The 16,733-nt window shown below is 43.0% G+C and overlaps 1 protein-coding gene across 1 annotated transcript in view; it reads right to left on the minus strand.

Annotated features, from left to right (window-relative positions):
• Positions 1 to 16,733, minus strand: part of LOC109919668 (deleted in malignant brain tumors 1 protein-like) — a 56,738-nt gene that overhangs the window by 3,577 nt on the left and 36,428 nt on the right. The window contains exons 4-12 of the mRNA XM_048618503.1: positions 16,245 to 16,559; positions 12,468 to 12,689; positions 11,545 to 11,859; positions 6,594 to 6,905; positions 6,455 to 6,511; positions 6,053 to 6,370; positions 5,565 to 5,681; positions 3,232 to 3,339; positions 1,972 to 2,123 (exon numbers count right to left, since the gene is read on the minus strand). Coding sequence (XP_048474460.1) covers positions 1,972 to 2,123; positions 3,232 to 3,339; positions 5,565 to 5,681; positions 6,053 to 6,370; positions 6,455 to 6,511; positions 6,594 to 6,905; positions 11,545 to 11,859; positions 12,468 to 12,689; positions 16,245 to 16,559 — 1,916 coding nt within the window. The remainder of the gene's footprint in view (positions 1 to 1,971; positions 2,124 to 3,231; positions 3,340 to 5,564; positions 5,682 to 6,052; positions 6,371 to 6,454; positions 6,512 to 6,593; positions 6,906 to 11,544; positions 11,860 to 12,467; positions 12,690 to 16,244; positions 16,560 to 16,733) is intronic.

The raw sequence follows: 16,733 nt of genomic DNA on the forward strand, positions 1-16,733 counted from the left end.
GAACTGTATTCTGCGGGGAGAACAAGATTATGGATTAATGACTGGATAAAAGTCCTAACAATATCTTGCATTTGAAGACACAGTTAACCTGATAAAATCTTCAAGCTTCCACAGGAGCATTTGGAAATGACACCGAGCCACTTACTGTGATATCAGGGCGTGTGACCAATCCCTTGGTCAACGAGTTAAGTTTGAAACAGTGTCCAGAAAGAGAACATTGAATAGTTTCCAGGAAGACGAAAAAGAACGGTGTACTGAATAAGAAGTGAAGTTGAGGAGCCAGGAGCATTTAGGGAGTGGAATCAAGATTTAGAACATTGATAACTGCAGTCAAAACGACCAAAAGTGCAATAATTAAAACAAGATTATTCAATGAGCCAGAATTAAAGCAACATGATCGGGCTTGAGAAGATTGCAGAGCGAGGTGGCTGAGCAGATGGAAGTTTTTGGAGAAAAACTTGAATGTTTTAAGATCTGCCCAGTGCTTAAATAGAAACTAATGAGAGTCAGGGCACACAACAGTGTTGGGTGAATGAGACTTGGTGAATGTAAGATGAAGGGATATTAAAATGACGACAAGTGGAATGTTGTTGGACAGCAAGGTATTCGTTAGAATAATCAAAGGCATGGATTGCCAACTCATGGCTATCGGATGTGGGGATAGAGTCAAGCAATGTCACAGAGGGGCAGAATCCATAGTTCCACAGCATAGTAAATGAGCAGAAGCTCCTCAACGATGGCATCATGGTTGTGAAAAGTCTGGGATCAACCTTCTAATGGAAAGTATTCGTGTCCATAGCCAGAAAGTAAGTTACTTGTTGGACTGTGAAGAAATTGTCTTCAGATTTCCTAATATTGATTTGGAGGAAATTTCTGATTAACCAATACAGAATATAAGAGACACAAGCTGATCAATTAATAATAGTGGAGGAGACAAGAGACAATGTAGCGAGGTACATTTGGATGCTGATAGTTAGCAGATAAGACCTGCCCTGGTGTTTCAGGGTGCAGATGATCAAAAAAAAAGACGTGAAACCAAGGATAGATTCTTTTCGGAGAAACAGAGGCAAGGCTGCAGGACAAACAATTACAGGTCACAGTCTGTTTGTGAATTAGTGACTTGAATTGACACAAATAGCCTGCTAACTCGCCAAGCTGGACAATGATTTCGATGTGTAGGAGGAGGAGAATGTACTCAGCTCTGCTTAAGGCTGGAGATAGTTGAGGAAGCAAGGGGAAGAATAATTTATTTTTGTTCCAATCACATAGTGTTTCACATGTGAGTTTGATATGAACTGTTTCGTTTCTGTGGCAAGCGTGGAAACGTGAGTGCTGGAATTTAAATATGGAGTTTTATGCAGAGTTTGGCAGGCATTTAGCAGGTGACAGAGCATTCCAGGTCTTTGCATTTGTCAAGGAGTTCAGAGGTTGTGAAATATTTAGCATGGACAGTGAGGGGAAGGGAAGGTCTTGGAGGATGGAGGTCGTGATTGAGCGGACCTTCAGAAAGAGTGAAAGAGGTCTTTAAAATATCTGCTGAAATTGAGACGGGGTTGTTGGGCGTGACGTGGAAGTATTGATGATGGGGAACGGGGAACGACTGGGGAAGGTTAGTGGTCACTGGTTTCATCTGAATCCGGTCCAAGGAGAAGAGGTTCTCGTTTGTCAGATGAGCTCAAAGTGAGCTTGGTGGAGATCGGACAGAAATTCATGGATGATACCAGTTGAGGATTGACGGAGAGGGACGGACGAGAGCAAATGTGGCTCAGTGGGCTGTGGAGAAGTTGAAAAATGTGCGAGCAGCTGACCAGATGGTCTAAATCTTTGTGACAAAGACATGCATGTGTTCCTTGGAATTACAATGTGCAAGTCAATGAAAGTCATGCTCCGGGAAGTGGTGTGAGTTCAGTTATGCTGCCCTTAGATATTCTGTAAACACACCGATGACTACGATAGACCGCTCCAGCAAACATTGCTGAGGATTAACTCACCCAGAGCGGCGAGCTCACGGCTGCTCAATCTAAGTGTGGAAAAATCATCGGGACCAGGATCCAGCAGCAAATGACTGTCCCGCGTGTCCAAAGCTTCAGTCTCAACATCATCATAATTGCCTGTAAAGGGACCTGGAAGGAACAAGGGATGTTCAATGAAAACATATAGTTAGCACCAAAAAATTGTATAATGATATGTCATTCAAGCAAGAATTTGTAAGGCGGGAAAATTAGAGATGAGAAAGCCGAGAGTGATTGAACCGGATCTTCGTTTATAAACCCCGATATCTCACTGAAGCAATGAAGCCATACATTGATCTCGCCGAGCAATTAATTATAACAGTCAAATCACTCTCGAGCACTGCTGATTCTTGGCTGCGCCATTTGATGGCATGTGTCGCTAGATGTCTTTTGCTTTTGGTTTTTGGCAGTCGACAATTTGAAGCATACAGTAAAAAAAAAAGAATGTTTACAAGCTCGAAGATGCAAACCTGGAGTACTGGAGGAAGTTCCTTCAGGATTCGCTGGTCTAGGATCTTTATCACACAAACTATGACTGGTGTAATATTCGATGTGGTTGAATGAGTCATGGGAATCAGAAAGTGTAAAAACACAAGCGGATTGTGATTGGGGAGTTCGGAGATGAGAATCGAATCCACTTACATGATTCTTATTTTTTGCGGAGTACCAAGAAGGATAGCCCACATCATTTTGTCAGAGAAACTGAGGACAGGCAACAGAAGTCGGTTCTGCCATTGAACTGACAGGACGCCACACAGTACAGCTAGTTGCTAAAGCTGACACGTCCTTTCTCAGTGCAGGCAATAATGTATGATCTATTTCGTTCATACAGTGTCAGTGAGCGGAGTCTCCTCCCGTCTGATTTAAAATGTGCCAGAGCTGAATGCGAAAAATGACAGCACTGGCTTGTGGAGTCACAAAATATCGCAAAGAGGATAATTTTTCCGATTTTTTTCTTTCAATTCAGTCATCGACCTTCTCCCCGTCCAGTCGTCCCAATGTGCGAAATAATTGATTTGAGAGGCGTTTGTGGCCTTATATTGTTACCCCAAATTTACATTTCAAAACGGGATGTCAGATAACAGGCCACGACAATATTCATTCTGTATGGTGGGACTTCTGAGCAATGACAACTGTGAGCGAGCTTCGATTCGTGCCCGAACTCTCCTGTAACCAGTCAGCTGTAGAAAAGGGGAAGTGAAAGTGTCGAATTGTGTACCTGAGCCCTCTGTCGGAGCTGAATCCTTGACCACTGCAATATTATCAATCTCTTCATAAATTCCTTGGTACAACACAGAAGATGAATCCCAGTCGTCGGTGACAGCACCTGTGGAAGGATAGAGACGAACAGATGAACATTTTGTTGCATTGCTTACAGGCTTGAAACGAAAGCTGTGCTTACAGGCACCGCGACATGACGGGGCGCTCTTCCTGTACAGTAGCAGATGCAGTGCCAGTATCAGCGTGCGACTCATTAAAGGAAGAGAGGTTTTGAAGTGCACCTCTGACTTCTATCTCGGATCTGTCTATTAGCTTGTAAATTGGAGTCTCATAACTCTCCTTAACAATGAAGTTCACTTGATTTCAGAATTTTATTGATGTTGGAGAGTTTCATTGACGGAAATTTTTGCAAATTATTTTACTTGTTTAAGACACAATTTGGACCTCAGTTGGAGAAATGTTTACAGTTGCTCTGAGCAACATAGAATTGGAAGGATGCGAATGCACTGGAGAGAGTACAGAACAGTTTTCCGAGAATTTGTCAAATAGTGGAAACTCCCGTTATAAGAATATATTGGAGAAGTATGGCCAATCACCAAGGAGATGAGAAAGCTGGGAGGAAATCTGACAGAGGTTTACAAAATGATGAGGGACTGGAGAGAGCAGATGGAGAAAAACTATTCATCTCATTAAAAAAAATGTTTTCGAGAACAAGAGGGCATAGTTTCAAAGAGTTTTGCAAAAGAGATAAATGCAATGTGAGAAGAAACGTTTGTCACACCAAGCGCTCACGTCTGCGATTCGCTGCGTGAAGTGTGCGAGGAGACCAAATCAACTGAGACATTCAAAGTGCAATGATGCAACGATGCACCGACGATTAACGAAAGAGAAACATTTCGCAGGGTTATGGGGAAAAGCCAAGGGAATGACGCAAAGTTATGATGCTACTTCAGAGTAGAAGATATGCAAGATGTGCCCCATGGTCTCCCTTTTGTACAGTAATCATCTGCGAATCTCTGATATGACGGAAAGTAACACTATTTTTCGAAAAGTCAATACGACTTATGTTGAAGTGATAGAAGGACATGTTAGAAACTTGTTAAAATTTAAGGGGAACATATTTGTATATTTGTTGTAAAAATTAGACTGCTTGGGGCTTGGACAGTCCTTTTATCAGACAAGTAAACTCACTACCCCGTGCGGGAATTCGTCCCACTGAATCTTCCCTTGCATAAACTCACTGCCAAGTCTTCGATTAGCATTGTCCTTTTAATTGTCTGTCATACATTTACACTCACAGACTTACTGACACACAAAGGCACACACTCACCGACATGCACAAATACACACATTCCCTGACACACAAACAGATATTCTGAGAGTCACTCACGCCCACACATTGACGAACACAAACACACAGTCACATCAGCACTCACAACACATTGACACAAGCGCAAACATACAGACACAGTTCACTCATAAGCACTCAGACGCAAATACGCTGACACGCAAGTACACTCTCTCTGACAAACTCACTGACACACTGGCAGTCGCTAACACAAACATTAACGTTCATACGTTCACTGAGACACAAGCTCACACACTCACTCACCGACAAACATTCATATGCTTTCACACACTCTCTGACACATCGACATTCAATGGTCTATTGATGTCAACTGACAATAACACACGTATACTCACATACATTTACTGATCACGCACTGAAAGAAATGACACAAATTCTCTCACACAGATATTATTTGGAAATCATTTGAAATGAGGTTTTGCCCGAATATGACTGAAACCAGAGGATAACATCAGTTTGTTATGGCCTTGTTTTTGCTGTATCTTGTCACGATATGAAATGCCATATTTTGCACACTCACGGTGATACATCCGTGGTGACTTGTCAATGGAATGGTTGCGATCGAAAGTGGAGTGAACTGAAGAATTCGAATCGATACCAATGGATGAATGAAGAGTAACTGAGAATTAAATAACTGAAGGCAGAGGCCAAACAGCTCAATGAAAACTTCTGACCCATTGTCCAAAGTAACTTTTTCCGTTGTCCCAATTGCTGGAGGAACGGGAGAAGTGAATGAGGATACTCTAAATCACTTCTCAGCTCCAGTGTTGCCGTTCGTTCACTCCAGAAGTGCCCTGATCAAAAGACATTTCCAGAAATTGATTCACCTTGATTTATAATAAGGTCAAATGATCTCCCTCCGCCCGGAATAAGTCCAACTGTCCACAGCATCATCAACACATGAGTAGAATTAGGAGCATCTGACAGCCTTTGCTAGTTAAGCGGGAAGATTTGAATCTTACCTTTTCTGGTAAATTTTCTCCGTCTTACAGCCAGTAGCATGATCAATTCACACAGTACCAGCACTGCTAGGGCGATGCAAACAGCATCAAGAATGGAACTGATTTTATCTCCTTGTTCTAAATGGCAGGGTTACAGAAAGATTTAGCATAGACATAGCCCACCTTGAACATTTCAAATATTTCAATCAATTTGAAACAAATATAACCGTCAACAATTAACAAAAGCATGAGTATGTCAATAAAACTGCTTTCCCGAGTCCAAACTGTAACACGAACAGTAGAAACAGTCTTAGTTATAAATACCTGCAGGTGTGGACGGTGGAGGAGTCTGTGAAAAATCGGGCTCTGTGAAATGTATTGTAAAAATATTCAGGAATCTCAAAGAGTGAGATTTTACTTCAGAAAGACAACAGCTCATCGCAATATATGAAAACAATTTGTCATGTTCACCGATCAAGATTCAAACGGTCACTCAGCAAGCTCCTTACCAGAACAGATCACACTGGCATCTTCCTTATGGTCACAGTCAGGATGAGCTGAGCGTGAGGAAGGACAGTCAGACAGAAAAGATTCTCTTCCCTTGCACTTCACTTCGTCCAGCAAGATTTCCCGGTCAATCTGGGAAAAAGTGATTCCCCCTGAGGCCAACAGAGCGGGGCCACATGTCAGCTGTCTGCAGACAACACTCGCATCGGCCAGATCCCAGGAGTCATCGCACACTGTGCCCCAGGTCTTCCCGTTAAGGATCTCCACAATACCGGAACAGTTACTATTGCCTCCAACCAGGCGCAAAGGTAATCCCGATTCTGTCAAAATATAATCAATTTTGTGTGACAGGAGAAGCTAAGTGTTAAAGTTAGATCGTCAATCTGACAAAGAGTTATAAGTACCTGGTTGTTGATTGCAATCCTTTGATCTGTGCGGCTGCTTATTCACTTTGTTGGCTTCTGTGAAGAAGTGAATGACAGATTGTATCAGAGGTCAAGGTTTAAAATGACACCCCCATACTTAAGAGATTCGTTGTATTACCTGAACAAGTCACACCGGTATCTTCATAGTGTTTACAGTCGTTCTGTCCCCACGGTTCTGACTGGCACTGCCAAAGTGTCGTCTCTTGTAAATTACACTCAATCTCATCCAACCAGATCTGTCCAGATCCCGGTCTGAAAGACTCAATGCCTTGGGAAACGAGGTCGCCGCACTGCAAATGTTTACAGATCACTTGGGCGTCATGGTCTTCCAGATTATCAGAGCACACTGTTCCCCAGGTCCCATTATAGAACACTTCCACTCTTCCCTCGCAGCGATGCTTACCATTCACCAGCCTCAGCTCTTTATGCTCTGTCAATGAAATCAGAAATATCCAATGTTTCACTCGAAAATCTCGTTCTCCGCCCCAGCACAGCTGGGAGATAAACACATGTTGCACCGCTCTTATTCATTGATCGCCAGTAGTTATTTAGAAAGCTAACAGAAAAACAGCAACAACCCAAGTCACAGAATCACAGATACCTTACGGCGCAGAAAGAGACTATTCGATCCATCCTGCACCGGCTCTTCAACAGAGCATCACCACCAAGTGATAATCTCCTGCTTTCCCCCAATCCTTGTAGATTCTCAATGTCCGAAAAACCGCTGAATGCCTTCTTTCAATGTCTCAATTCAATTTAAGCCATCCTACGTTCAGGGAATGCATGCCAGACCATAACTACTAATTGTGTGAATCATTTTTCCTCGCATCGCATTTTCTCCTTTTGCAAATCGTTTTAAATCTATGTCCTTTCCTTCTTGTTCTTCTTGTGAACAGGGACAGTTTCTTCATACCTACTCTATCCAGCCCGCTCATAATTTTGAAAACGTCTATCCAATATCCCCTCAGCCTTCTCCTCTTCCCAAGCTATCTTCAAAGCTGAAGGTCCTTATTCCTGGAACATTCTTCCAAACCACTTCTGCACTGTCTCTGACGTCTACACAATATGTATCGCGTGGCGCGTACTTTTGTGCACAATACTCCAGTTGAGGTCTAATAAAGTATCTTGTACAAGATCAACATCACCATCTTGCTCTAATACTCGAGGCTCCTGACAATGAAGCTGATGACACTGTCTGCTTTATTGACTGCTCTCTGCAATTGTCCTCCTTCATTCAATGGTCTCTGCACATATGCACCCAGGTCTGTCTGCTCCTGAACTCCCTTTAACTTGTACTTCCTTTTGAAATTTTATTTCAATGTTCTTCCAACTAAAATGCATCACCTCACACTTCCCTGCGCTGATTCACGTCTGCCACCTATTGGCCCACACTACCAATTTATCTGTACGTTTTTGGAGTTCTACATTGTATCCGACAGTTTATAAATCTTCGAAGTTTCGTGACACCTGCAAGAAACTATTCCCTGCGCGTCAAAATGCTGATATATACTCAGAAAAAGTACATGTTTGCCAATACCGCCCTGGGATTGTTCCGTACAAACTTTCATCTGTTCCACAAAAAAAAAATCAGTTTCCCATTTCTCTCTGCTTCCTTAGAGTCTGTCAATTTTGTTGCTCTGGTGACTTCTGTGACACGGTTTACAACTTTTCACACACGTCTAAATGCCCTGTGAAGACAATAGTGAAACGTCAGTATCGTCACGAATTTCTGGTAATTCTTCAAAAACAACTTCAGCAAGTCAGCCACACACGATTCCCTTTCAGAAACCAATCTGTCTATTCCGACAGATATAAAAATTAATAATCAGGAATAATTTCCAAACTGGCTGCATCTGTGATGAAAAAAATTATCAGCTTGGAAACACTGGGGCGGGTGGCGGGAGGTCACCAGATGAAATGAGATCAGTTACCATATTAGATACAATGGCCTAATGCATCATTGTGGGATCATGGTTCAGGGGAAGATCGGAGGAGGCATCTGAAAGCTGGCGCTCAGTCTCTGCAATGTAGAGGTCAGTACGCCAGACGACAGCAGCACCACCCTTATCGGCAGGCAACTGAACAAAGTCAGGGTTAGATCTGAGCGTACGGAGCGCAGTCAGCTCGGAGGGAGATAGTTTGGATTTGATGAGGCGCGGGTTGGGGGAGAGATTGAGGTGACCAATATCACATTAACAGTTCTCAATGAACAGATTGAGTGCAAGTAAAATTAGATCAGTTACTGCAGCAGATATCATGGCCTGATGCGTCTTGTATCTACAACTGCAACTGATCTCATTTCATCTGGTGACCTCCCGCACTGCTTTCAAGCTGAGAGACGCCAGCCCCGCCATCTCGTTTCTAACTCTTGTACTGGCCAGCTTCTCTGTCCCTGGCTTGTTGCTTGCTGCAGTGTTCCAGCGTATCTCAACATAAGCTGGAAGAACAGCTCATTTTCCGCTTGGGGACCCTGCAGCCCTCCGAACTCAATATCCAATTCAATATTTTTAGGGCCTAAACTTCCCATGTCCTCGTACTCTAAACCACACACCAGGTCTTGTTATCACGTATCCTGCCATTACACACTACCTATAGTGCGTCACTGACAGTCCCCGTTAACAACTGTGCACCCTCCCAGACAGATTGTTATCACTTTCTTTGTCTATCCAAGTGTTCTTCTCTATCTTCGGGCTGTATCCTCTAATTTACACCCTACCCATGCCCCTCCCTATTTTCTGCATCGTAACCGACGTTTTCCCAGCACCCATCAGTACTGAGGAAGGGTGCCTGGACCCAAAACTGTAACTCCGATTCTTTTCTTTACAGATGCTGCCAGACCTGGCGAGCTTTTCCAGCAACTTCTGTTTTTGTTCCTGATTTACAGCATCCGCAGTTCTTTCGGTTTTTATAATTTCCAAATACCAAATAGCAAATAGAAAAGGTTTACAGGGATGTGAGACAAATGCTGGCTGTGTCTAGATTTATCCAGGACATCCGGTCGGCTTTGACCTGTTGGACCGAAGTGTCTGCTTCCGTGCTTTATATCCCTATGACTCGATGAATACTAAATATTTGTAAGTTTCCACTCTAATTAAATATTTGAAAACGTTGGTTAAGATATTACAGTGTCAAAAACTGCATCGAACTGGGGCATCGGTAGAATTGTTCTGTAAAGTATTTCTGCAGACAGAGTCGGCGTAAACGGTATCTACAGAAAAGTCTGTGTTCCAAGGGGATTGGTGCTGATATCTTGCTGCTGAACATGGACATTGACTATTGAACTTCGGATTCCAAAGGGCAAATTTAAAATTGACTACCGATGGCAAATTTATTGATGAACGAGAAGTGGAAGTAGTGGTAATGGTTGTAATGGTGGTTGTTGAAGGGTTGCGTATTGGTTTTGGCGGTTTGAGTGTAGTTAATAAAGGAATATGAATTTTAAAAAGCGGAACCAGGCTTAGAAACGGCAGAATACCTTTGCACTTAAAGTTACATGGGATCCATGATGAGGTTGTACGCACATCAGATTTATGTATTTGTGGAGGGGTGCTTTCGGAATGAAGATCTGTGACCAGGGGTGTTCCACAAGGATGAGTGTTGGGACCTCTGTTGGCTTGTCATATATAGGCAAATTATTTGGATGAAAATCTAAGTTGTCTGAGTAATAATTGCAGATGACACGAAAATTGGTGGAGTCATAGCTAGTAAGGAAGGTTGTCAAAATATAATGCAGAACAATTGGAAAGTTGGGCAGTGATATAGCAGATGGAGTTTAGTCTGTACAAGTGTGGGAGTGGTGCATTTTGGGATGTCAAATTCAAAAACGAAATATACAGTAAATGGCAGGACCTTTAGGAGCATTGATATATATGGTCTTCGAGGGTGCAAGTACATAGCTGCCAGCAAGTCGCAGCACAAATGGATATGGTGAGAAAGAAGGAATACAGTATGATTACGTGCATCTGTCGGGGTATTGAGTATAAAAGTGTGCAAGTCATGTTCCATCTGTAAAAGATTTTGATTCGACTACATTTAGAGCATTGCGTGTCATGTTAGTCTTCACACTATATGAAGGATGTCGAGACATTGGACAGGGTGCAAAAGAGGTTGCCGAGATTGGGGTAAATTCGCTCGGAGGTGAGGTTGAACAAATTTGGATTGATTTCGCTCGAGCGTCGGAGGCTGAGGGGCGGTCTGACAGCAGTATAAAAAGTTATAGGAGGCATGGATTGGGTGGAGTCATTTTCACAGGATAGAAATATCAAATGTTATTGGGCACAGGTATAAGGTGAGAGTGGAAAAGTTTAAAGGAGATGTGCAAGGCAAGATTGCCCGGGATTACGTACTCGGAGTGCGCTGCCAGGGAAAGTGGTAGTAGCAGATACAATAGCACTGTTTAAGAAGCGTTTCGACAAAACACATGAAAATGCACGGAATAGAGAGCTACGACCTATGTGCAGGAAGATGGGATTAGTTTAAAATAGCAACATGGTCCGCACGGACATGGGGGTAAGGGGTGTTTGGGCGAAGGCCATGTTGCTGTGGTGTACTGTTCTATGATTGTTCGGAAAAGTTTGTTCTGACCAAAGTGGTGAGGTTTGCCAGAAGTATAAAGAGGCCGCATAATTCTCGGAAAATTAAAATCTGAATATTGCGAAGGAACAAAGAGATCCAGATGGAAAGAAGCACTGATTACTTCAACAGTTGACGGCTCCAAATTTCAGGGTCTTAAACAGAAAAGTGTTGAAGAATCCAATGGGAAATCTTGGAGAATTGATTTTTGACTCCAGGATGGTGAAGAACTTGAAATTTGAAAACTGACCTGAGGGGTTAGTGTGGATGTGTTTCAGGTGAAACTGGGTAAGTGTATGAGTGAGATGGAAAGATCAGGATACCCAGATGGTGTTAGATGAATTAATGCACAGCGATACATGGGAAGATCAGCAGGACCAGCCAGACCACTATACAGGAAGAATTTGTTGCTGTTGTCTGCTGTACTGTTGGTATTACACAGTAAAGCATGCTTCGTGTGAAGCTTTGGCATTTAGTGTGAAGAAAACGAGCAATACCTGAACACATAATGCTCACATCCTCCTGATGAAAACAGTCGTGGTTATTCCACGACGCTGAGGGACATTTCCAGAGAAATTCTTCTTTCCCGGAATATTTCACCTCGTCCAACCAAATGGGGCCTGAGTTAGGTTCACAAGAAGCAGGAAGTGTCGTATTCAAGGCTCTTCCACAACCCAACTGTTTGCAAACCACATCAGCGTCTGTCATATCCCAGGAGTCGTCACAAACAGAACCCCAGGTACCGTTGTAATAAATTTCCAGTCGGCCAGCACATCTGGTCCCAGCGCCGGACAGCCTTATTTGCATGTGATCTGTTGGGAATCAATTCAGGAGAATTACATGTTTATACACGTACTAACATTGCATCAACACGAGCAAAATAAAAACGTAAAATACGGCTGCAAACAATCAATGAATTAAATAGATAGAACCTGTCCCTTCAACTGTTGGATGGAATGTACAACTGAGAACTATTTCAGATGTGTGCCAAAATTGCTTCGTAAAACCTGCACAAACTCCCAGCTCGAACAAATCCTCTTCAAGTCAATCTTTCTGACCAAGGTTGTCACTTGTTGTAATATTTCTTTGCTTTACCCTCCGTTCATTCCTGTTATGTTTCTGTGAAATTCCCTGCGTCATGATTATACATATTACAGACAAAATCATTCTTGTTCACCTCTTCCAGGGTCATTCATGTCTACACGTATCTCTGATTTCAAAATCTGCTTTGAGTGACGCCGAGGAATAAGTGACCAATTTTCCCAGTTTGCTGAGATCATGATACATTTCGAAATTCGGCTCGTGTATACGTAAATTCTTTAATCACCTGAACACAGGACCCCTACGCCAAAACTGTCGGGGACAGGAGAATCTAATGGGACTGTGCTACAGTTCCGTAGATATGATTCGTTTCCTTTACATTGCACGTCAGTTGCCCAGACTGCCGTTCCACCCTCGCCGTATTTTGAAGAGTTAGAAGCAGCTATGGCGACGCCGCAGCCTAACTGCCTACACACCACGTTAGCATCATTCAGGTCCCACATATTGTCCTGTAATTGACACCAGCTGTCATCCTGGTAAATCTCCACTCTTCCATCACACCGACTTCCGCCATTTGTCAACCTGAGCGGCCAACGTTCACCTGCAGGAAGAAAGGCATCAAGAGAAACAGTTCATGCACAGCCAGTAAAACATCATTGACTAGCTTTAATAGGGACGGCTATTCTTAACTTTGATGATGGAAGCTTAACTGATAATTGCGCACAACACTTGTAGCTGATTCTCTCCACCATTCTTGTTTCCGCAGTGACTATATTTTTAGAGATTTAACGCGTAGACCTGTTCGCAATACAGAATAAAGTAGAGCAAATTTGAGGGCATCTGATCTGCTCCTTTCGCCACTAGTTTGATGTGAATAGTTAAAGGTGAATGTCTGGAGAAGAATGATGTACAGTCGCTGATGGAGCCTGAACAATGGTAATGCCAATTTACTGCCTAGGGAAGGTGCTCAGATTATCTCATGTTGGAAATGATCACTCTCACTGTCTCATACTCATCTGCAGTAATGTTACCTCCAGATCTCAGCCTGGATAATGTTCAGGTGTTGTTGCATGTTATCGCTTTGCTATCTGAGGAATTGCCAATGGAGTTGAGGCTTAATGAGTCCACTGCAAATAGCATCACTTCTGACATTGTGTTGGAGGTAAGGCGAATTCTGAAGCGCTTGGCGACAGTTGGGTTTAGGACTCAACTTCGAAAGCAAGGGAATTGGACTTCTGGAGTATTGCTCACTACTCCCGCAGGGCAAGAGTTTTGACCAATTTTGGTCAATTGAAAACAGTCAGACCACATTCAATGGATTATTTTTCGGGAAAGATTTTCAGGGCCATGATTCAAATGCATGTGCGTTGAGCTGATTTGCAAATCAAGCTTGGTCAATTGAAAACAGTCAGACCACATTCAATGGATTATTTTTCGGGAAAGATTTTCAGGGCCATGATTCAAATGCATGTGCAAATCAAGCTTGGTTGATCCAAATGATTGAATCCGCCCGAGTTGATAAGTTTCATGGATAAGTTTCTCATCGCGTGAAAATTTGGAGCGTGTGTATTGATTCTATCATAAAAACATTCCAATCGACTGGCTTGATTGGACTAAGAAAGACTGGGGCACAGTTGCCCATTGATGCACTGCTTTTCATTTACTGTCCCGGGACACAGATGGTTGCAAGGCTGTGTCAATGTCAGTGTGGTCAGTAACACACTCTCGCCCCACTCAGAAGATTGGAGATGCAGCCCAGAGTTTAAGCTAAGGAGTCAGCTGATTGTAGTACTGAGAGCAATGTCTGACAGACCAGAAATTACACCGAGTTCCATCAGTCTGCTCAGGCTGTGACTGTAAACAATCCTGTTGCACTTTTTCAAAGAAGAGAAGTGGAGTTATTCCCGGTGTGCTAGATAATACTTAATTTCTCACACAAATCCCAAACCCGATTCTGGGGTCATTGAGCAATCGGTTTTGTGGGTATTTGACGACGTCCAGTATGACTGAAGATGAGCAGTTGTCATCCAGCTGGTTTTTTAAAAAAAGGGACAAAAACGAAGTTGCTGGAAAAGCTCAGCAGGTCTGGCAGCGTCTGTGAACTGAGTCACCGGAAGGGTCACCGGACCCGAAACGTTAACTCGGTTTTCTCCTTCTCAGATGCTGCCAGACCTGCTGAGCTTTTCCAGCAACTTCGTTTTTGTTCCTGATTTACAGCATCCGCAGTTCTTTAGGTTTTTATTTTAAAAAAGGGAATCGCAGTGACTGTAGAAACTGAAGAGGGAATGACATTGCTGTCATAGAGTCATAAAGTCGTAGAGCTCCACAGCACGGAAACAAACTCTTCGGTTCAACTCGTCTGTGCCGACCAGATATCCTAAATAAATCCGGTCCCATTTGCTAGCATTTGACCCACATCCCTTGAAACATTGATATTCATATTCCCATCCAGATGCCTTATAAGTGTTGTAATTGTTCCCACCTCCACCATGACGTCTGGAAGCTCAGACCATTCTCTGCATGAAAATAGTTACCCCTCAGGTCCCTGTTAAATCTTTCGCCTCTCACCTTAGAACTATTCCATCTAGTTGTGGACTCCCCCATCCCAGGGGAGAGATATTGTCAATTCACCCTGTCCATGCCCGTCATGATTTTACGAAAATCTATCAGGTCACTCACCAGCCTCCGATGCTCCGGGGAAAATAGCCTTGCTTATTCAGTCTCTGCTTATAGCTCAAACCTTCCATCCCTGGCAACATCCTGGTAAAACTTTTCTGAATACTTTCAAGTTTCACAATATCCTTCCTATACCAGAGAGACTAGAATTGGACGCAGTTTTCCAAAAGCGGCCTAACCAATGTCCTGTACAGCTGCAACATGACCTCTCAACTCCAACACTGAATGGTCTGAAAAATAAAGACAAGCGTACCAAACGCCATCTTCGCTGTCCTGTGTACCTGCGACTTCACCTTTCAATGAAAAATGAACATGCACTCCAAGATCACTTTGTTCAGCAACACGCACCAAAATCTTACCATTAAGTGTCGAAGTCCTGCCCTGATTTGCCTTTCCAAAAAGCAGCACCTCACGTTTATCTAAATTAAATTCCATCTGCCACTCCTCGGCCCATTGGCCCATCTGATCAAGATCCCGGTGTACTGTGAGGTAACATTCTTCGTTGTCCACTAAAACCTCCAATTTCTGCACACTTACTAACCATACTACTTATGTTCGCGTCCAAATCATTTATGTAAATGTTGAACTGCAGTCGTCCCAACACTGATCTATGTGGCACACCACTGTCACAAGGCTCCAGTGTGAAAAACAATTCTCCAGCACATAGCAAGTTCTTTAGCAAGGCGCAGATTGAAATTACAAGTAGCAGGAAGTTTACGTTGATGGTTTTATGGTAAATCATTTATGACTCAAGGTGTCATTAATGAAGTTAACGACTAGTCAGTGACATTCACCTACGATGGATCAAGTTTCTGGGGTACTATTAAATCAAAGTTTATTGCAAGTACATCCTTTGTACCTTTCTTGTATTACATTGGAAGATTTTCAATGTGAGTTATTCCAATAAAATATTTACTGAAGATAACCATCAGATAATGAGGTAGTTTTGGAAACAATGAATCTCCTACCATCGTATTTGAAGTGTCCGCTTGAGGACTGAGGCAGTGCAGTCCAGTTGTATTGTTCAACAACGAATATTACATCAAAATCACAGGAGCAACTCATGTTCGAAAATATCTGCCTGTCTGCTTATTCTAGAAGAAAATCTGAAATTCAAAATTCTGTCATTTATAAATAATTGTGTATTTTTTGTCCTGTCGCACAAGATGTATCATATTAATAACGGATAGTGAGGACAGGTTTACGTCTGGCCCGGCTGCAGATGAGCACAATGGCGCCACCTACAGCATTTTTGCTGAGACTGTGGAGCAAGTTATGTCTCATTCTGAGATAACAAGGTGTAGAGCTGGATGAACACAGCAGGCCAAGCAGACCCGTCTCGGCCCGAAACGTCAGCCTTCCTGCTCCTATGACGCTGCTTGGCCTGCTGTGTTCATCCAGCTCTACACCTTGTTATCTCAGATTCTGCAGCATCTGCAGTTCCTACTATCTATGTCTCATTCTGTCAGGTTGTACTTACTGGAACAGATCACACTGACATCATCCCTGTGGGTGCATTCATGCTGAGTTACTGGAGAAAGAGCACAATCCAACAGACTTTTCTCATTGCCTTTACATTCCAAGCGTTTTCTCCGTATTAGCCCAGTGCCATTTCCGAAACGAATTCCTCTCGGCACGGACAGGGCGACTCCACAGTTCAGCTGAGCACAGACCACATTGGCATTGTTCAAATCCCAGTGAAGGTCACACACTGTTTCCCAGTTCCTAGCGTACAGGATCTCCAGTCTGCCGGAGCACTGGGACTCTCCATCTACTAGCCGGGGAATTCTGCGACCTGAATGATAATTAATCATAAACATACGAATGATTCATGAAGGAATATGTGTCTGTTTCACCGAAATTTGAATGACGAATTCTGAGTGTGATTCGTTTCTAGTTCAATAATCATTATGCTTCCCAAGCACCAACCCACCCCGAACTCCATCGGCACTATTGATTACACGCCAGT

This window comes from Rhincodon typus, chromosome 40 (genome assembly GCF_021869965.1).
Source record: "Rhincodon typus isolate 14 chromosome 40, sRhiTyp1.1, whole genome shotgun sequence".
NCBI classification, from domain to species: Eukaryota; Metazoa; Chordata; class Chondrichthyes; order Orectolobiformes; family Rhincodontidae; genus Rhincodon; species Rhincodon typus.